The sequence below is a fragment of the Aquarana catesbeiana genome, linkage group LG05, assembly GCF_042186555.1.
Source record: "Aquarana catesbeiana isolate 2022-GZ linkage group LG05, ASM4218655v1, whole genome shotgun sequence".
Taxonomy (NCBI): domain Eukaryota; kingdom Metazoa; phylum Chordata; class Amphibia; order Anura; family Ranidae; genus Aquarana; species Aquarana catesbeiana.
The window spans coordinates 80352939-80374584 of record NC_133328.1 but is presented as its reverse complement, the minus strand read 5'-3'; the positions used below and the strand labels follow the sequence as shown (position 1 = coordinate 80374584).

The 21646-nt window shown below is 43.8% G+C and overlaps 1 protein-coding gene across 1 annotated transcript in view; it reads right to left on the bottom strand.

Moving 5' to 3' along the window:
- Positions 1 to 21646, bottom strand: part of ADARB2 (adenosine deaminase RNA specific B2 (inactive)) — a 910273-nt gene that overhangs the window by 16090 nt on the left and 872537 nt on the right. The window contains exon 10 of the mRNA XM_073629898.1: positions 19102 to 19280. Coding sequence (XP_073485999.1) covers positions 19102 to 19280 — 179 coding nt within the window. The remainder of the gene's footprint in view (positions 1 to 19101; positions 19281 to 21646) is intronic.

The window sequence follows — 21646 nt, the reverse complement described above, 5'->3', positions numbered from 1 at the left end:
CATCCAATCACATGCAGTCACTCTTTGAGTATTCGAGCAGCCATGGGTGCTGGAAGCCCTTGAATACAATCAGCTTGTAGAGTATTGGAAGAGTGCCACAACAATTGAATAAGTCCAGTAGGGTTTTTTAATTAAACATAATATAAAGGTAGAAAGTCAACATGTTTCGGGAGCTCACAATACCCCCTTTATCAGGACTTGTATGCTGTCAACTCCATCTAGTGATATCACAAATGAAAGAAATGTGCAGCGCTTCTTGTGTATAGTATAACAATGCTTAACAGTCCTCTTTTTTCTGTTCGTGTGCTATTTGTGGTAGTATCCATTTTCATGGTGTGAATTTATCTGCTCCGGTATTGGAAGAAAAATGTTTTCCTTTATTGGAAAAGTTGCTATATTGTATAGAAAATGTTCTGTTTTTAATTTTTGTTGTTTGTATATCTTCAATTACTATCTTTAAACAGGAGAGTGTTTCCAGATTGGTCTGTACAATCACTTAATTTGATCTAATGGAATACACCTGAACTGTCATGTGATTAACCTGATTTAAGAGAGTGTATTGTGTTTTCATGTGTGTGGTTCTGACAAAGCACTTCAATAGTTTGAAACGCGTCAACCTTACCTTTTCTTCCCCTGCCTGTACCTATCTATTGCTTTTATGAATTTTCAATAAAGGAATCTTATCATCATTTTTGTGTGGGTGTGCAGCGGATCTGAAGTCTTCCATTCCAGTCCTCTAGTACAGATAAAGTCCCCAATGTGTGAATTTGTGACTAGATTTCACCAAGTCTTAAATGTCACCCAGGACCCATGGCTACTTAAGATTTTTAGATACTTGACTTTAGTGATAGGCAGATCCCTTGAGAACGTGCACGAGCATGAAACGCGTTGGAAGGAGCCTACATGCTGACATCATCATCACTGCATCCTCGTGGCAGGAGCGGTGACTGAATATGTGATTTCTTTTGCCCTTATTTGTTTATGCTGCAGCTTTTGTACTTGATTTTAGAACTACTACACTATATAAGCATCACGGGTGAGCTTTCTTTTTGCACAGTGCCCGAGTTTTCTGAGGACCACCTTTCTACCAACACACCAGGGCGAGATCTCTCTTTGCTTCAGAGTATGACCCAAAGGCGCATTATGGTTTATTATCTGGTGAGTGTATCAATTGGTGGAGGTGCTTGGCAAACTGTTCCCAAACACATTGGGTGATGTTTATCACATATTGGAAGTTTATCTTATGCTGGATTTTAGTAACTTTCTGGTAAATGGATAGACACATCACGCACATTGTCGGAATTATTCCGGGTGACACTGAAGACTTGGTGAAATCCAGTCACAAATTCACACATTGGTACTTTATCTGTAATGGAGGACTGTTATGTATTTCTTTTTACTATACACAGGAAGCGCTGTACATTTCTTGTTGCGATATGATTTTTTGAAGGTTGTATGTTCACCTTTTTTTGTGGCAGCTGCTAAAATATTTATAGCGCTCACTTTTTCTCTTGTTTGATTTTTTTGTTCACGTTGGAACTCCATCTAGTGACCATAACATAGTATTTTTTTTTTTTTTTTTTTTAATCGAGTATTTTCAGAAAAATACCACATTAGAGCCACTAGATGGAGATGATGGCCATTGGTGATAACCATATTACAAAAAAAATGTGGCGATCATTCATTGTGCCTGTACAACAAAGCAACTAGACCCCTTTCTGTTTGTTGTTGTTAGAGCAATAAAAGATTAAATCTAATTGGTTGTTGTGAGTTTTCTTCAATTAGTACAAACCCCCTTGTCTTAGTAAATACAAATGTAAGTGGTCACACCAACTTCAAAGCCAGGAAAAGGAAAAACACAAAGTTCATTGTGTATGCTGGGTATTTCATAGATTCCTATCTAAAAGAGAATTTAAATGACCAGTACTTCAGATGATATATAATTATATTGCACAACATGGAAAAGAATCGCAAGTGCCAATAAATCCTTTTCAGCTTTAGGAAAAAGAATTATTTTGTCAATATTGGTAGTAATAAGTCACCCTGTTGTGAGTAATGAAGAGAGCTTTTATTTAGAAATTCAATTAGCTCTTTCACTGACTGGTATCTAATTGCCAACCTTAAAATGCTCATAAATATCGGAGTATAGGATTGTTAAATGCAGGCTGAGACATCCGTGTAGTTAACGGAGTGTGTAAAATGCGTTTGTCGGTAATGCACATAAGCTTTTATTTATCTCTCCTGGTGATAAGTACCTGAGAGTGTTGGGGAATTGCTGGGAAGGAACTTTGCTTTGATTACTATTATTATGAAAAAAAACTAAATATTGAAGACTGCAGTCTGCCATGTAATGTGTATTCATTACTGTTATGTGCAAACGAGGTAGTATAACAAAAGACAAGGGACGAGCAGACATTTATTGCTTCTTTATTTATGAACAAGTCTAGTATGGCACAGCACTTGCCTACCCATTTTTTTAAAAAATCAATTCAGCGTAAATTAGTATATTGGCAGAAAATGATAATCTGCATTAACTGAAAAAGATGTATTTGCAGAGACAATGGTGGGCTTATCCACTAGAGCATAGGCGTGCGCACAGGGTGTGCCAGGTGTGCCTGGGCACACCCTAATCACCCTGTGCTGCGCAGATTCCCCTTACTGCTTGGCTGCAGAGAAAGGGACTGGGAAATCTCTGTCCTCAGTCCCTTTCTCTGTCTCAAAAGTGAGGCTGTTCAGACCCCTGATATTTCACCAAAGTCCCCCAATGGGGCTCCTAATAAATTGTAAAAAAAAAAAAAAATAATAATAATAATAAAAAATTATTGTAAAAAATAATAAATCATTGTAAAAAATAATACAATAATACAATTGTAAACAAGTTATAATAATAATAAAATAAAAATAAACTACTGACACCAATCCCTGCCCTACTGACACAGTCCACTGCTCTACTGCCATATATATATACCTATGCACTAGAGGCTTATTCACACTTGCAGTAGCCCTTGCTGCCCCTCTGAAAAGTGATCTGCCATGGGTTCCTTTTAATAGGGTAGTTGACACATGTAACACCTCGTCCAATTACCACTGTAGCTTAGGGTGGATGATTGGGAGGTGGCTGCCTATTTATACAACCCCCCCCCCCGGAGTAAGTGTGAACAAGGCCTAACAATGTTTTTTACATTCCTCAAAAGGCTCTGGAAATGAGAGCTCTGCACCCTGGTTCACAACGCCACCCACCAGTTCATTTTGAAGGCCCACTTCAGCCAAAAACTCTTTTTCTGTTTGTTTTTTTTTTTTTCTTTATTGCTTTGTGTGTCCCCACTGGGAAGATGTCCTGGCAAATGTTCCAGAAACTGCAAGCAATGTTTCTGATTTTTTAGCATGGTTTGTGATTATCGGCTGTTGCTGAACTCCTAGAAGGTGATATCCTGCACCTCAGGCAAACAAAGTTGCTCATTATCGTACAGGAAGATTTTCCAACTTGTCAACCGGCATTCCTGGAGAGAATAATTTGGCCACCCTGTGGGACATCTGCAATCCACTAATCATTTATAATTGGCTATAGGATTGCTACCAAAAGCACATTTATGATTGGAATTTAACACATATGCCAAATGTAAATTAGCCTATTGATTAGGTAACATAATTAAAGCAAACCAACTCATTCATTTGTAGAATACATTTCGAATTTCTCCAAAACATAGCATTTGCTAACCACTACTATTGCAAATGACAGGAAATCCTTCTTGTTAGTAGTCAGTCTGTAGTGTTAACAAGACATTACTGGATGATTAACACCACATTATCTGTATAATAGGTGTATTTGTAGCTTTACTGCAGGGTTAGGCAACCTTAAAGAGTTAGAGCTCTACCTGAACAATATGGGAGAAGTTAAAGGTCACCGGGCACAGTGTCTCCCAGTGTCACCTCCTCACACCTTTAAACCTCCAATTGCTGTACTACCGCGATAAAGGGGTCAAGAGGAGACCTCTTTGTGGACTAGGCTCCCGACCCCTTTATCTCTTAAATTCTGGATGATGGTACAACTCCCTTTTTTATACTTTCTACCCATTACTATTGATTCTAGAGGTCACCCCTACTCTTCTGCTGTACTACCATGTCGCAATCGTGTGCATTGCACGGCAATCATGGGTTTAAATCAGGTTTTGAGGAGGCAACATATTGCTACCTCACCACCTGTCAAACACACTTGGATCGCTTTTCAGAGGAGCAGCAGTGCCTGCTGCACTTGTAAATGAGCCCTTAGTTGCATTCAGCAGCTTCACATGTAAAGTTGGGGAGTGGTAAAACCCTGCGGTTGAGTCGCGGTTTTGCCGCCCCCCCCCAATCCCTACCCCTGTTTGGTCTACACATGCCGCAGCAGGAATTAAGCCCCCTGTTGCTCTTGGTGGCCTGCCAATCGTGACCCATTAAAATAAATCGGGCCACTCTGTAAGCCCCCCGCAACTGCATGCTTCTGCGGGGTCCAAGGGGTTAAAGCAGATGGTGAGAAAGCAACACAACGCTGCTATTATGCCCAGTGTATTGCTTCCCATCGATCTGAAGATCTCTTCTTTCCTGCTACTGGTACCACTCTGGAGACTGCTAGCCAGGATAAGAGATGGAGTGCAGTTGGTATCACTCTGCATGGGACAGGAGCCGGCACTACAGAGGAGGCATCGGCCTATGCGGCTCTTGCTCCCTACTATAGCTCCAATTTTACAAGTAGTCCCTCTGCATTGCACTCCGTTTGATGCTCTGAGATGGCGTGTCAGCAAGCCCAGACTGCGATCTACCAGTCACCTGTCTGCGATCTACAGATTGTTGACCCTCGCTTTAGTGTGTATAGAAAAAATCCTTGTTAGCGTAGGGAAGTGTTCTTTTGTACACTGTCTAGAGGTTGTTTACATTCATGCCTGATACCTATCATAGAGTTCTTATTATAAACAGATTCTTCCTGTTAGGAGGTTATTTCCTGCTCCTGCTATAAAAGGTCAGGAGACCCTTCAAGGCTATATACAGTATATGGATGTCTTATAGAAAGTGAGGAAGAGAATGGCCAGACACATGCTTTGCAGGCCAGGAGGTGCTGCAAGCTGATTTTGTGCTGTTTTTTTCATCCATCCATTCATCCTTCCAAGCTGAAAAGGGACAATACAATATAGGCAAGTGTTACTGCACTGTGTAGCTCACTGTTTGTAACATTATAGTTATTCCTGTGTGGGAATCAGAGATACTATACAGTATCTGTTGAGGCTTCTCTAATTCACTGAAACATTCTATTTGCATACTGCAATACAGTATACTTGAGCTATTCTCAAGTGTATGAGAGCAAAGCTCATTTGATTATAACCTATCAAGTGACTGGTTTTGTGTTGAAGTGTATATCTGCCACTTCATTATTTAAAGTAACAGCGTCCCTTTTTGGTCTGGGGGGTTCCTAGCTATTATTAGCTTAGGGAACGGTAAACAGCTCAGGGTAGCAACAGGCTAGGCTTCCGATGAGCACTTAGATAGGTAGCCGTCCGGTAGCATTGATAGCCTATAGTGAGGTTAGGGACAAAGACATAGGCTAGATAGGCCTGATTTATCTTGAAGGTGACGTATTCCAGACTTCTTCACCATTGGTGTGTTCGTCTGTACAAGCGTCCCCAGGAAGCCATCGCTCCACAGATACATCAGCGTTCGTCCTCTCAAGCCAGATTGTGTTACTCCTTGCAAGCCAACTCATCGGGGCCCCTGCAACTGAACTGTGCCACAGTGCCTAATTGGAGGTATTGGTGTTAAAGGCCTTTAGTTATATATCCGGATATATAGATACATACTGTATATACACTGTTCTTTTCAGACATATGTACATTCTTCCTGTTATTGCTTTGGCTGTATGTAATGCCATCACTTTATCATATATAAAATTACACTAATCACCTGCTGGTATGTCTGCATATCTTTACTTTTAAATCTATGCTGGTTGTATTAGTACTACTGCTGTCAGTTATTTTGGGTGAGTTACTAGTTATTGTCCTAGAAAGGGATCATTTCTACGTACGTTGGAGCCCTGTTCTAGGTGGAGGCACTGCCAACTATATATTCATAGTCCACTCTTCCTTTAGCGAAGGCTCTGGCTCCTTTGGTTACCTGTAGGTCAGCGACATAGCCTGTGTGGAGAGGGAAACTTCATATGACCCCCCTCCTATAACAGGGCTTCATTAGTTTATTTATTCATGTATTTATTTATTGATGTCTGTGGAACAGGTGTCCCCATTGGAAGATATCCCCTCCCCACCTCTTGTTCTGGGGGCAACTATAAAATGTTGCGCATGCCAGGAAATCTAAATAGTTTTTCACCATAAGACCACTTATTTCACAAATCAATCAAAAACATTTTTTAACCTTATATATGAAAAAAATAAAAAAATGTAGTGTAGCGCTATGTGTATATGTAAACAGTGAATACGTACTTCCTTTACAGGAAAAAAACAATATTGAAACACTAGGTGATACGAATTGACATTAAGAAATGACTACAGCGAGTAAATGATGTGAATGAATAACATAAAATTAAACAGTAAATCTAAAAAAACACATATATGTGGCAAATCAAATAATATAGTCCATAAAAATTATATTGGTGATAAATAGTGGAATGGAAAACCACCACCAAAAAAATCCATAAGAGTAAAGTGCTTAAAAAATAAAAAAGTCCCAGGTTTTCCTCATAAACAGAATAATTCGCTTCTCTCAAATAAATAGGTGAGAAATCACAGATGGGTGGAAGATCTAAATAAGTGGCAGGACCATCACCGGAGCGTCAAAAGAGGCTTACCAGAATTAGATGACTTGAAAAGACATACGTCTTACAAGTCTAAGAAAGTTTAATGACCACCAGGTCTGGCGAGATGAATCGTCAAATTATCCTCAGCTTCCAAAAAGGGGGGGGAGGGGTCTCACCACAACTTTATTCGTCCCCAAGGCAGTCCAACAGGCCCAATGGATGTTTCAAATATCATGCGAGAAAAAAAGCTCACATGGCATGATAACATTTCAAAACATAAATTTATAAAATAATAAAAAGAGAACACTCACATGGTAGGAGATCAAAAACAGCTCATATAAAATCAATCGCGGTAATCGTAAGGGGTCCACCCGACATGTTTCGGTCCAAAGCCTTCATCTGGGGTGTGGAGCCCCCCCACCTTACCGCTATTTAAACAAGAAATGACCCCCACTGGGGATGTGTCACGATACCGGAAGTGATGTAATTGATGTCACTTCCTGGTAATTCAATCTAGTGATAATTAACTACATATATGTGCAGAGTGGAAAGGGCCATAGGCGGTATTAAACCGCTATTATAAGCAGATAGGAAATCTAGATTATAAGAAATTAGGCTGGCCGCTAGATCTTCTGGTTCGGAAATGAACCGAGTGCGCACCAAGCCTCTCTTTCGATACGACCGGATCCTATTGGCCGAAGCGCCGTCCTGCGCCAACCAATAGAACCGGCGTCATAATACGAGTGGGCGCGATGACGTCATCCGCTATGTTACTGCGGCGCCAGTGCGCTCCACTACTAGGGCCAAGCCTCTCTCCCATATATACGAGTGAGCGCGATGACGTCATCCGCTGTGTTACTGCGGCACCAGTGCGCTCCACTCCTAAGGCCAAGCCTCTCATGTCGGCTGGACCCCTTATGATTACCGCGATTGATTTTATATGAGCTGTTTTTGATCTCCTACCATGTGAGTGTTCTCTTTTTATTATTTTAATAAATTGATGTTTTTAAACGTTATCATGCCATGTGAGCTTTTTTTCTCGCATGATATTTGAAACATCCATTAGACTGCCTTGGGGACGAATAAAGTTGTGGTGAGACCCCTCCCCCCCCTTTTTGGAAGCTGAGGATAATTTGACGATTCATCTCGCCAGACCTGGTGGTCATTAAGCTTTCTTAGACTTGTAAGACGTATGTCTTTTCAAGTCATCTAATTCTGGTAAGCCTCTTTTGACGCTCCGGTGATGGTCCTGCCACTTATTTAGATCTTCCACCCATCTGTGATTTTTCACCTATTTATTTGACAGAAGCGAATTATTCTGTTTATGAGGAAAACGTGGGACTTTTTTATTTTTTAAGCACTTTACTCTTATGGATTTTTTTGGTGGTGGTTTTCCATTCCACTATTTATCACCAATATAATTTTTTATGGACTATATTATTTGATTTGCCACATATATGTGTTTTTTTAGATTTACTGTTTAATTTTATGTTATTCATTCACATCATTTACTCACTGTAGTCTTTTCTTAATGTCAATTCGTATCACCTAGTGTTTCAATATTGTTTTTTTCCTGTAAAGGAAATACGTATTCACTGTTTAAATATACACATAGCGCTACACTACATTTTTTTTATTATTTTTTGCCTTTGCCTGTGTCTAGAGGTCTGTCAGCTGCTAACTGTATACTACATTTTTTTCGTTTCCAATATTATTTGGTGCAGCGCTGTACTTATTTCCATATTGAACCTTATATATGAAATGAGAAATAAACTTGAAATTAAGCATTTATCAAGTATACCTGATTAGCTGTGCATTTATTTTTGGCATAGACAGACTGGCACTATTAGTTCACTGCCAAAGGCTTTTGGTTCCAAAACGTTGCAATAGTAAACTTTTACATGCTGATCAAAATCAATATCCTACACATAGCAATAAAGCTCTCCTCACACTTAAAGCGGTTTATAGTCAATTTTTAACTTTTACCTACAGGTAAGCCTACAATAAGGCTTACCTGTAGGTAAAAAAAAAATCTCCTAAACCTGTACAGTTTAGGAGATATTCTCCTTGCAATGAGCTGCTGACTGCAGCGGCGCATGCGCACAGGGGACTCTCTGCTGAAGGCCTGGCAGATGCCGGACCTTGCCGGAAAAAAATCTCCCGCGCAAATGCGCGGGAGTGACGAAATCGCAGCATCAGCCACTCACAGCGCTGGAGCCACAATACCCGGAAGACACGCTGAGGAAACATGTCAACTACCTCGGCGTGGACCAGGTAAGATACCGACGCCTCGTTCTAAGGTAAGTATTTCATAATGAGCTAGTATGCGGTACATACTAGCTCATTATGCCTTTGCCTTACAGGGGTATAAAATAATTAAAAAAAAGTATCATTGGGTATACAACCGCTTTAAAGCTGAACTCTGAGCAAATTTTCCCCATGCAGCGGGGCTGTGCCTGCACTGCATGGGTTAACTACTCCTATCTGGGAGAGGACAGTGGAGATATACTTACCTGATCCTTTGATTCTCCCTGTGCAAGACCAATCCTGCACCCCTGCACTCCAGTGATCTTGAAAATGGAATGTTCCTGACGTGATCGTGCTCAGAGGAGGCTCCATAGACAGGAACAGCTCACCGCTGAACCATGGGGGTGCACAGTTTTCTCGAGGATCGAAGGATCAGGTGAGTATAAACTTTGTGCAGTTGACCAATGCAGTGTGGGCACAGCCTCACTGCTTGGGAAAAAAAAGCTGCCCAGAGTTGGGCTTCAAGTTGCATATGCGCAGCTCAGTGCCGGCATGTATTAACTCCTGTTAACTCCCCTTAAGGGCCATGTCACCACAGGGACACACAGGAAACAGCTGTTACCTATGTGTCCCATTCACACTGCAACACAACCTAGTGCTATGCTAAAATGCAGACATGCTGCATTTTATTGCAGCGTACTGGCCCAAATTGCACTGCAATGGCAGGAAGCATAGCATGCCGCCCGACATTACAGTGGATAAAGTGTACGTTTTGTATACTTCATATAAAGCTTGTACGGAAAAAAAAGGAGCAGTGCGATGTCCTGAATCGCGTATCACACTGCCCCCTAGCACAGCTGCCAATGCTGAGCAGTCGAAGCGGTGATCACTCTGGCTGTTCTGCGATTTTCCAGCTTGCATAGTGTTAATTTGGTCAGTTGGCAGACTGGTTGGTGAGTTGAGCTATGGAATGTTCTGTTTTTGTCTTTCATGAGATAGCCCTTCCATGTGCTCCTTGCTGTGAAGTCCAGTTATAGGTGGGGGCAGGGGCCATTTGTTTGTTACTGGTGTATATTGGTCCGGGGACACACTGTACACCTTTGCTGCCATTGTGCTCTTGCTGGGTGTCCAGTGTGCTCCTGTTCCTTTAAGGGGGATTGGGCTGCCTCCAGGTCCACCTGCCCCTCATCTATCCATTTAATGCATGTGCTCCCATTGTGGAGACGCTTATAAATTCAGTAGTGTTAGGACTGCAAGCATATACAGGGTGCCGTGAAGAGGCCTTGCAGCTTATGCATGCTTTTGCAAATGCGTGCTAACTAAACCCCTGTTTTTAACGTAGACCGTTGGACAGGTTAATTTGGTCAGTTGACAGAGTTGCTGAGTTGAGCTATGGAATGTTCTATTTTTGTCTTTCATAGTGTGAATTGGCATTTACTCCCTCAAAAACTAGTTCGGACCAGCTCAGTAGATTGTTTTAAAAAGAGCTGGATGCATTCCTAAATTCACAAAAAAGTTGTTAATCCAGGAAATATCAGATTTTTTTTCTCTGCTGGAGCAAATTGGACCATGCTTTGTTTTTTTTTGTTTTTTTTTGCCTTCCTCTGGATCAATTACAGGTATAGGATTGTATATATGGAGGTTCTTTATTTTTATTTTTTGTATTGGTTAAACAAGATGAACTTATGTTTTTTTTTTAACCTTGCTAGCTATGTAGCTATGTCATCTATGCTAGCCAATCAGGATCGCTAAAGACCCTGCACCCAGAAGGCAAGAAGAATATTTGGCACCAGCGAGGGAGCTTGAGGACATTGCATCACTGGAGTGGAAGTGTATTTGCAGACTTTAATTCCAGTGTACTCATAACCTTTTTACCTATAACTGTTAATCTGACCCCTCCTTTCATCACTAAACCCCTAATACTTTTATGTATAAGAAAAAATAAAAGCATAAACGTAAAACATGTGACTAATTCGCCTTTTTATCTTGTGACAGCTAGGGATGAGCTTCGTGTTCGAATCGAACGCATGTTCGACTCGAACATTGCCTGTTCGCCGAATTCCGAATGATATGGGCCGTTCACGCCAAATCGGCCCATAATTCACTGTGGCATTGCAGTGCATTGCTGGCTGATGATTGGCCAAGCATGCACTATGCACTATGACCCGAATGCTTGGCCAATCACAGCACTGTCTGTACAGAGAGCCGTAATTGGCCAAAGCCAGGGGGGTTTAGTACACGCCCCACACTATATAAGGCCGCCTGCACAGCGGCCCTGTGTAGTGTGTTCCGGCGTTGAGAGAGAGATAGATAGACAGACAGTGTCATTTGATTTACGTTAGAGTAGGCAGACGAGTCAGTTATCTGCACTTACAGGGTATTGTGTATATATATAAATATACATCCTAGGTGTTGTGTGTGTGTGTGTGTGTGTGTGTGTGTGTGTGTATATATATATATATATATATATATATATACACCCTGTATTCAGTTTAGCTAGATCCGTTCCTGTTATTCTCTTCCTACTACTGACAGGCTGACAGGCAGGCAGGTGTTTTTACAGTATTTACAGCTACCTAAAGAAAATTGCTGGTGTTCTTCTGATCCTATTAGTCCTATTAGCTACAGTATTTACAGTTAGTGTAGTGAGTCCTCTGCACAGTGTGCACCTAAAGCTACCTTAAGAAAATTAGTGGTGTTCTTCTGATCCTATTAGTACAGTACCACAGGCAGCTGTAGTATTTACAAGTTAGTGTAGTGCGTCCTCTGCACAGTGTGCACCTAAAGCTACCTGAAGAAAATTAGTGGTGTTCTTCTGATCCTATTAGTACAGTACCACAGGCAGCTGTAGTATTTACAAGTTAGTGTAGTGCGTCCTCTGCACAGTGTGCACCTAAAGCTACCTGAAGAAAATTAGTGGTGTTCTTCTGATCCTATTAATACCGCAGGCAGCTACAGTATTTACAGTTAGTGTAGTGTGTCCTCTGCACAGTGTGTATCTAAAGCTACCTGGAGACAATTGCTGTTGTTCTGCTCTTATTAATACCACAGGCAGGCAGCTACAGTATTTACAGTTAGTGCACTGTGTCCTCTGCACAGTGTGCACCTAAAGCTACCTGAAGAAAATTAGTGGTGTTCTTCTGATCCTATTAATACCACAATCAGGCACCTACAGTATTTACAGTTAGTGTAGTGCGTCCTCTGCACAGTGTGCACCTAAAGCTACCTGGGGACAATTGCTGTTGTTCTGCTCCTATTAATACCACAGGCAGGCAGCTACAGTATTTACAGTTAGTGCACTGTGTCCTCTGCACAGTGTGCACCTAAAGCTACCTGAAGAAAATTAGTGGTGTTCTTCTAATCCTATTATTACCACAGGCAGGCAGCTACAGTATTTACAGTTAGTGTAGTGCGTCCTCTGCACAGTGTGCACCTAAAGCTACCTGGAGACAATTGCTGTTGTTCTGCTCCTATTAATACCACAGGCAGGCAGCTACAGTATTTACAGTTAGTGTACTGTGTCCTCTGCACAGTGTGCACCTAAAGCTACCTGAATAAAATTGGTGGTGTTCTTCTGATCCTATATTAATACCGCAGGCAGCTAAAGTATTTACAGTTAGCGTACTGTGTCCTCTGCACAGTGTGCACCTAAAGCTACCTGAATAAAATTGGTGGTGTTCTTCTGATCCTATTAATACCACAGACAGGCAGCTACAGTATTTCCAGTTAGTGTACTGCATCCTCTGCACAGTGTGCACCTAAAGCTACCTGAAGAAAATTTATGTTGTTCTGCTCCTATTAATACCACAGGCAGGCAGCTACAGTATTTACAGTTAGTGTACTGTGTCCTCTGCACAGTGTGCACCTAAAGCTACCTGAATAAAATTGGTGGTGTTCTTCAGATCCTATTAATACCACAGGCAGGCAGCTACAGTATTTACAGTTAGTGTACTGCGTCCTCTGCACAGTATGCACTTAAAGTTACCTGAAGACAATTGCTGTTGTTCTGCTCCTATTAATACCACAGGCAGGCAGTTACAGTATGTACAGATAGTGTACTGCGTCCTCTGCACAGTGTGCACCTAAAGCTACCTGAAGACAATTGCTGGAGAGGCAGACAGTCACAAGCCAATAAAAGAGGGCAAGCAGGCTCTGTGTCTAGAGACAACAGTGCTAGTCGTGGAGACGGTGCATCCTCATCAGCACGTGGCCGTGGGATACGCTTGTACTTTTTTTCGGCAGCTGGCTGTGTTGAGCCGCAACATGAGGAAGACTTGGTAGAGTGGATGACCAAGCCGTCCTCATCCTCCTCATCCTCTCTCACCCAGGCTCAGGCTACTTTGGCAAAGCAGCTGCCAACGCGGCCTCTTCCCTCGGCTCAATGGCATCAGTCACTCCTTCCCTAGCCCCACCATGTCTTCCTGAGGAGTCCCCCAAACTGTTTAAACACAGTGTTGGGTACATGCTCCAGGAGGATGCCCAGCGATTTGAAGGCTCCAATGATGGTACCCAGCTACAGGAAGGCAGTAACGTGAGCCCACAGAGAGGGGGTGCCCAAGAAGGACAGCAATCTGGCAGTCATGTTCCCATAGCTGCAGCATACTGCCAGCTTTGCTCCAGTGATGAGGAGGGAGGGGATGATGAGGTCACTGACTCCACGTGGGTGCCTGATAGGAGAGAGGAGGAGGAGGTGGAGGAGGCACATCTCCAATGAGGCAGGATGCCCTCCAGGGGCCAGCTTAAGGGCAGCACACCGCCTGCATCACAACGCAAAGCTCCGCATGTGCAGGGCGCTGCTGTCTCTGTGCGTTATTCCAAAAGTTCTTTGGTGTGGGCCTTTTTTGAGACAAGTGCATCAGATCCCACCGCTGTTATTTGCAACATATGTCTCAAGTGTATCTCTCGTGGCCAAAACATCTCCCGCTTGGGCACCACATGCTTGACCAGACATATGTTGACCTGCCATGTAGTTTGTTGGCAAGCGTACCTAAAAGACCCACACCAAAGAACAAAGAGGACCTCTCCTTGCTCCTCATCAGCTGGGATCTCCAACCCCACTATACATTCAGTCCTCTCTGAGACCTGCACTGAGAGGAATGAAGGTGTAGAATTAGGTGTGTCACAGCCAAGTACTTGGGGGCAATCTGCTATCGGTACACCGACCTCAGATTGTACCAGGCAAATTTCCCTGCCCCAGCTGCTGCACCGCCAAAAGAAGTTCGCTCCCAGCCATCCACATGCCCAGTGGTTGAATGCTAGCTTGGCTAAATTGCTAGCACTTCAACTGCTGCCTTTTCAGTTGGTAGACTCTGCTCCCTTCCATGAGTTTGTGGAATCTGCGGTTCCTCAGTGGCAGGTTCCCAAACGCCACTTTTTCTCCCGGAAGGCGATTCCGGCTCTCTACCGGCATGTGGAATGCAATGTCTTGGCCTCGCTGGACAGGGCGGTCAGCGATAAGGTACATATGACCGCTGACTCATGGTCCAGCAGGCATGGACAGGGACGTTACCTATCTTTCACCGCGCACTGGGTGACTCTTCTGGCAGATGGGAAGGATGCAGGACAGGGTGCAGTAGTGTTGGAGGTTGTTCTGCCACCACGCCTCCAAAATACTACTAGTGGTGATTCTGCCACAGCTCTCTCCTCCACCCCCTCTTCTTCTTCCTCCATGGCCTCTTCCTATGCTGATTTGACTTCGGAACCAGCAGTGCTCTGTAGGCGTTCAAGGGGCTACGCAAGCATGCAGGCCAAAGATGTCATGAGGTGCTTGAGCTGGTGTGCTTGGGGGACAGGAGCCACACTGTGGCAGAGATTCTCTCAGCTCTACAGGGGCAGGTGGTGGTTGACGCCACGCCAGCTTATGGCAGGTATGGTGCCAACCAACCTCCTCTCCGCCCTACGACAGGGACAACTGACCCATGTGCCCTGTTTGGCTCACGTCCTTAATTTGGTGGTACAGCGGTTCTTGGGCAGGTACCCGGGCTTACAGGATGTCCTGAGGCAGGCCAGGAAAGTCTGTGTGCAATTCCGCAGGTCATATGATGCCAGTGATCGGCTGGCTGACCTCCAAAAGGAATTTAACCTGCCCAAGAACCGCCTAATCTGTGACATGCCCACCAGGTGGAACTCAACGTTGGCCACGCTGCAGCGGCTGCACACGCAGCAGAGGGCCATCAATGAGTACCTGTGCGACTATGGCACCAGGACAGGGTCAGGGGAGCTTGTTTTTTTTTCCCCAGGCCAGTGGCCCATGATCAGGGATGCATGCACTGTCCTGTCACCATTTGAGGAGGCCACGAGGATGGTGAGCAGTGACAGTGCATGCATCAGTGACACTGTTCCCTTTGTCCACCTGCTGGAGCACACGCTGCGTGGAATAATGGACAGGGCACTTGAGGCAGAACAGAGGCAGGAAGAGGAGGACTTCCTTAGCTCTCAAGGCCCCCTTTATCCAGACAGTGTTCCTGCGTGTCCGCCGATCACACAGGAAGAGGAAGAGGAGGAGGAGGAGGAGGAAGAGGTGGATTGTGTCAGCATGGAGGTGGAGCCTGGCACTCAGCATCAGCATCATTCTTTAAGGGATCGTTTACAGTCCCAAGAAACCCGTGGACTTGTACGTGGCTGGGATGAGGTGGCTGCGGATCATGTCGTCCTTAGTGACCCAGAGGACTCCGGACCGAATGCCTCAGCAAACCTACGCTGCATGGCCTCCTTGATCCTGCAAAGCATGCGGAAGGATCCTTGTATTCGTGGTATCAAGGAGAGGGATCAATACTGGCTGGCAACCCTCCTTGATCCACGTTACAAGGGTAAGGTTGCGGACCTTATCTTGCCGTCACAGAGGGAGCAGAGGATGAAACATCTTCGGGAGGCCTTGCAGAAAGGTCTGTGCAACGCGTTCCCAGAGACTGGGAGGTTACAAACTCCTGTTCCTGGACAACGTGTTGCTGAGGCTTCTGTCAGTCAAAGAAGGAGCAGTGGAGAAGGTGGCCATCTGACCGATGCGTTCAGACAATTTTTTAGTCCGCAGCCCCAAGGTATGATCGGTTCCAGCAACCATCGCCAGCGTCTGTTTTACATGGTGCAGGAATACCTAGGGGCAAGATCTGACTTGGACACCTTTCCCACCAAAAATCCTCTGGGTTACTGGGTCTTGAGGATGGATCACTGGCCAAAGCTTGCACAGTATGCAGTTGAGCTACTGGCCTGTCCTGCATCCAGCGTTCTTTCCGAACGCACATTCAGTGCTGCTGGAGGTTTTGTAACCGATCACAAGGTGCACCTGTCCACTGACTCGGTCGATCGATTGACCTTCATAAAAATGAATCATTCTTGGATCACCACCAGCTACCAAGCACCTGATGCTGATGTAACCAAATAATTTTTTTGAAATGTCAGATCCCTTCAAGACTGCCTATGCTGATGGACTATCCTGTTATGCTGAGTGACTATCCTCTTCCTCCTCATGCTGATAGCTTGTAAGAATATTTTTGGTTCTGGGCGCCGCCACCAGTGAGGGGTTGTAGTGTTGTAGCACCAGCACCAGTGCCAAAGGCCCAATTTTTCTCCCCCTGTTCAACAGGTGCATGTAATTACAATTCTCGATCTAATATTTCACAGCAGGGCCCGTTCCAGCTCCCACCAAGAGTAACTGTGAGGACTTACAGTGTTGTGGCAACACCAACGCCTAAGGCCCCAATTTCTGAGTATATAGGGCAGGCCCTTACTTTCAAACATCCAACTTACAAACGACTCCTACTTTAGGGTGACCAGACATCCCCGGTTTCTGGGGACAGTACCCGGATTGAGGACACTGTCCCCGGACCAAGTCTGTCCCCAGTTTTGTCCCCGGATTGGATTTGAACAGGGGCTGGGTGCAACCCCCCACCTCTGCCACTCCTACTAGCTTATGGGTTTTTTTTTTTTCCATTATCTGTGCCCCTTTCTGATAATTATGTGATGGTCGGAGCGGAGGGACTATTTCTTCAGTTTCGGGCGCATGCCCATTCAGCTCCACTCCCATGATCTTCTGCCTTGGCTCAAGTCCCAGCCAGCCGCCTGCCTGCTTATTTCCTTGCCTTCCCTGGTGGAGTGATCTTCCTCTGCTCTACATCCAGTAGTAGCCAGGGCCCGAAGAGTAAAGCCCCATACGCATCAGATTTTCTGCTGATTTTTGTCTTCAGATTTACCAAAACCATGTAGTGCAAGGGCCTGCCTGATTGCATACAAATTGAAACTCCTAAGGTTTGACCTCATATTATATGGTTTTGGTAAATCTGAAGGAAAAAATCAGCAGAAAATCTGATAGTGTGTATGGGGCTTTAGACTTGACAGGCTGTGAGGCGGGCGGCAGCAGTGGAGACGGGCAAAGAGTCGTCGATTGCTGCCATTACTAGTAAAAAAAAAAAATGTCCCCGGATTTCATTTTAAAAATCTGGTCACCTTATCCTACTTGCAAACGGTAGGAGAAAACAGAAAGTGGGCTGAAATCTACCCCTAGGAAGGGAAATTCTCTCCTGTAAGAGTTAATATGGGAAAAATGTGTCTCCTTTCCACTGATGCTTTATCACCAATCCTTGTTTCACTAAAAACCCCAACCCCAAATTGTCAAAAAAACAAGAAAGTGAGGTAAAATCTTCTGAAGAGGTGCACAGACAGCAAAACAAATGTCACAGGGGTGATAACCCTTCCCATGTTTTCAAAAAAGCTTAAAAATAGATTTTTTTGGCTGGACCTACACTTTAAAAATGTACCAGTTCAAAATTACAAACAGATTCTACCTAACATCAAACCTACAGTCCCTGTTTTGTTTGCACCGCCTGTATACTGCTGTTCAGAGGGCCTGGGGCCCCACGCCTTTCCTTTTTTTAATTTGGGTGCGGGGTTCCCCTTAATATCCATACAAGACCCAAAGGGCCTGGTAATGGACTGGGGGGGGGGGGGGGGGGGTACCCATGCCGTTTGTCTCACTGATTTTCATCCATATTACCGGGACCCGACATTACATTAAAGCCGTAAGCAGTTTTAAATGACTTTTATTGCTTTAAAAATGTCATTTTGTGCAGGGACTGTTCTAAGCACGGGAAACACGCGCCACTTTACAGGCATACTATAGACACCCCCCTGGTATGATATTTAAAGGAATATTTCACTTTTTTTTTTCACTTTAAGCATCATTAAAATCACTGCTCCCGAAAAAACTGCCGTTTTTAAAACTTTTTTTTGCATTGATACATGTCCCCTGGGGCAGGACCCGGGTCCCCAAACACTTTTTAGGACAATACCATGCAAATTAGCCTTTAAAATTAGCACTTTTGATTTCGAACATTCGAGTCCCATAGACTTCAATGGGGTTCTAACGTTCTTGCGAATTTTCGGTCCGTTCGCAGGTTCTGGTGCGAACCAGGGGGTGTTCAGCTCATCCCTAGTGACAGCACAAATGCTTGGTGACTGGGTTTCATGGGAATGGGAAAAGAATCCTCAGCCCTATGTAAGCTCCAGGCCTTACATAAGGTGTCCTATGTTCACTTCCAGGAGCTGGGAAAGGTGAGTAGGTACTGCTGGGGAGGAGGTCATTTAAGAAAACCTGTTATTTGTCCTTCATGGGCAAAACATAGGTTTTCTTTAAAATTGTAATTTTTAATTTTGAGTTGCAAAGGTGAACTGATGTTGTAAAGACATGTCTTCAGACTACCAATATACCAGGTACATCACCGGTCCACCCAATTTATTATAATTCTTGCATGATTTGGGTGTTTTGGTGGATTGTTTCGGGCAACAAGCTTGATCAGTCCTCTCTAAGTCATATAATAATAATTAATAATCAATTCCTAATGTATATTTCAGGACATGAAATATACATTATGAACAGAAGCTCATATGCATATATGCATTTTATATAGTTAACTGAAGAGATATAAACTAGTCCATCTGAACTGAGGAGTGGGAAAGAGAAGTAGAACAGCTGCTAATTACACATCCTGCTTTAGTCCTAGATTTGTAATATTTAGGTCAAACTATGATACATTTTTAATAGCATTGCTCTGGAAATGAAGAACTTAGAAATGAGACCATACCTTCCCATAAAGTCTTGACCAGCGAGCATATAACAAGCATTTACAAAGCCTGGAGGGGGCACCACAGCTTTTCTTTCCTGTTGTAGCATTAATGATCTCTAGGTCAGGACTTCCCACCGTCCAGTTGATGCTGAAATTTGGTGATTTCCCTGGTGGTCGAGGTTCAGTATTACTCACTCCTGCCAAAGAAAAAATTAAAAGCTGAGATGTTAAGTATGGGATCAGAAAATATTACAAAAACAACTGTGTTCAAGAGTCTATATAGTACATAGTACATAAGTACCAATCTTTTCAGACTAGTAAATAAGACACATTTTAGTCCTCTGAAGGATGACATCCTTTGCTGCCACACTCCCAAGTTGTACTGCACTTCCTTTCTTATAGTGAAAGCATAGCGAGCTCCACTTCTAGGACAGCTCCAGGCATATGTATTGTAAAATGAAACCACAAATAGATCGCTCAATCACTGCATAAACCCTACAAGTTCTCATATATATATACTGTAAATGATGGAATCGCATCCTGGACACAGCAGGAAACAGCCCACATCTAATAGCAACCAGGCAAGGGAACATTATGATTAGATAAATATAAGATTTTCTGTTTAAACCATTTAAAATCAGTTTAGGCACACTAAGCAAAAAGAAGGACATGACTCCTTATACTGTGTTAACTTATTATTAAGACCAGTGCATGTATTGATGAATGCTTTTGCCCATTGATATATTATGCCCATTCATTTTCAAAGGTCCCTCAATGTGCATTCGTGGCTAAAAAAAATGCACCCACCTATGGAACACTGAAGGGCAGGTGTGTTTTTTAAATTTATATACATGGATCGGCTATAAAATTAAAGTGGTTGTGAACCTCAGACATGAAATATGACCAAGTCACATCCTTCTATACTGTGTACTTGTCTGTATCCACAGCACTGAGTGGGATTTCTCTCTGCTGCTTTGCTCCTCTGTTATCTGCATTAACCATGTCTGACAGATTTTCCTGAATCTTACTGTACTTCCACACTGGGTCGGTGCCGACGTTAGCGGTAAAGCGTTGCTAGTTTTAGTGGCGATTTACCGCTGTTATAGCAGTGCTTTTCGGCTGCTAGCGGGACGCTTTTAACCCCCGCTAGCGGCCAAAGAAAGGGTTAAAAGCACCCATGTTGCAGGTGCTTCGACAGTGCTGCCCATTCATTTCAATAGGCAGGGCGTTTTGGGAGCGCTGTATACACCGCTCCCGCACCGCCCCAAAGATGCTGCTTGCAGGACTTTTTTTCCCGTCCTGCAAGTGCATCATTCCAGTGTGAAAGCACTCGGGCTTTCACACTGGGGAGGCATGAGAGGCACTTTTCAAGCGCTTTACAGGTGCTAATTTTAGCTCTGAAAAGTGCCCCAGTGTGAAAGTACCCTTAGAGATAACTAGTAGCACGGAGGAGAGCTCCAACACACAGGCTGTGATTGACAGTCACAGCTGTGCATGTTCCCGTGTACTGTGAGGAGGGGGGTGTGTCTCCTCCCTCCAACCAGGGCTCAGAGTTCTCCTCACTGAGCTCTATAGTGTTAGACTTTAGACTCCACTCCCTACTTTTCAGAGCTGAGAGATGCTGTGTAAAATGTGTATTTTGTAAAGCTGTAGAGAAGAGAGGGGTGCAAATAAACAGGTACAACTTATGTAGGAGGATTTTTTTCACCTCAGTGTATCATCTGAGGTCAGCCACTTCACTTGTTATATGTAAAGGTTTTCAACCACTTTAACTACTTCAATACGGGGCACTTAAACCCCCTTCCTGCCCACGCCATTTTTTAATTTTCAGCGCTGTCACACTGTGAATGACAATTGCGCGGTCATGCTACACTGTAACCATGTGAAATTTTTATCATTTTCTTCACACAAATAGAGCTTTCTTTTGGTGGTATTTAATCACTTCTGGGTTTTTTATCTTTTCCTAAAAAAAAAAAAAAAAAAAAAAGGCTAAAAGTTTTGAAGGAAAAAAAAAGTTTTTCTTAGTTTCTGTCAGTAATTTTTGTAAATAAGTATTTTTTCTCCTTGATGGGCGCTGATGAGGCAGGGCACTGATGGGCACTGAGGAGGTGGCACTTATGGGCACTGAAGAGGCGGCACTTATGAGTACTGATTAGGTGGGACTGATGAGGAGGCACGAATATGCCGCACTTATGGGCACTGATAGGTGGCACTGATATGTGTTACTGATGAGCACTGTTAGGTGGCACTGGGGGGCACTGATGGGTGGCACTGGTGGGTGGAACTGATGGGCACAGATAGGTGGCATGGATAGGCGGCACCTGACGGGTGGCACTGATGGGCATTGATGGGTGGCATTAATGGGCAGCAGTGATGGGTATTGATGAGCAGCAGTGATAGCCAGCACTGATTGGCATCACTAATGGGTACTGTTTGCTGGCACTTGTGGGCACTCACTGCTGGCACTGGTGGGCACACTGCTGGCACTGGTGGGCACTCACTTCTGGGACTGTGGTCGCTTTAGTGTAAACAGGGCACTGATTATCAGTGCCCTGATTTCATG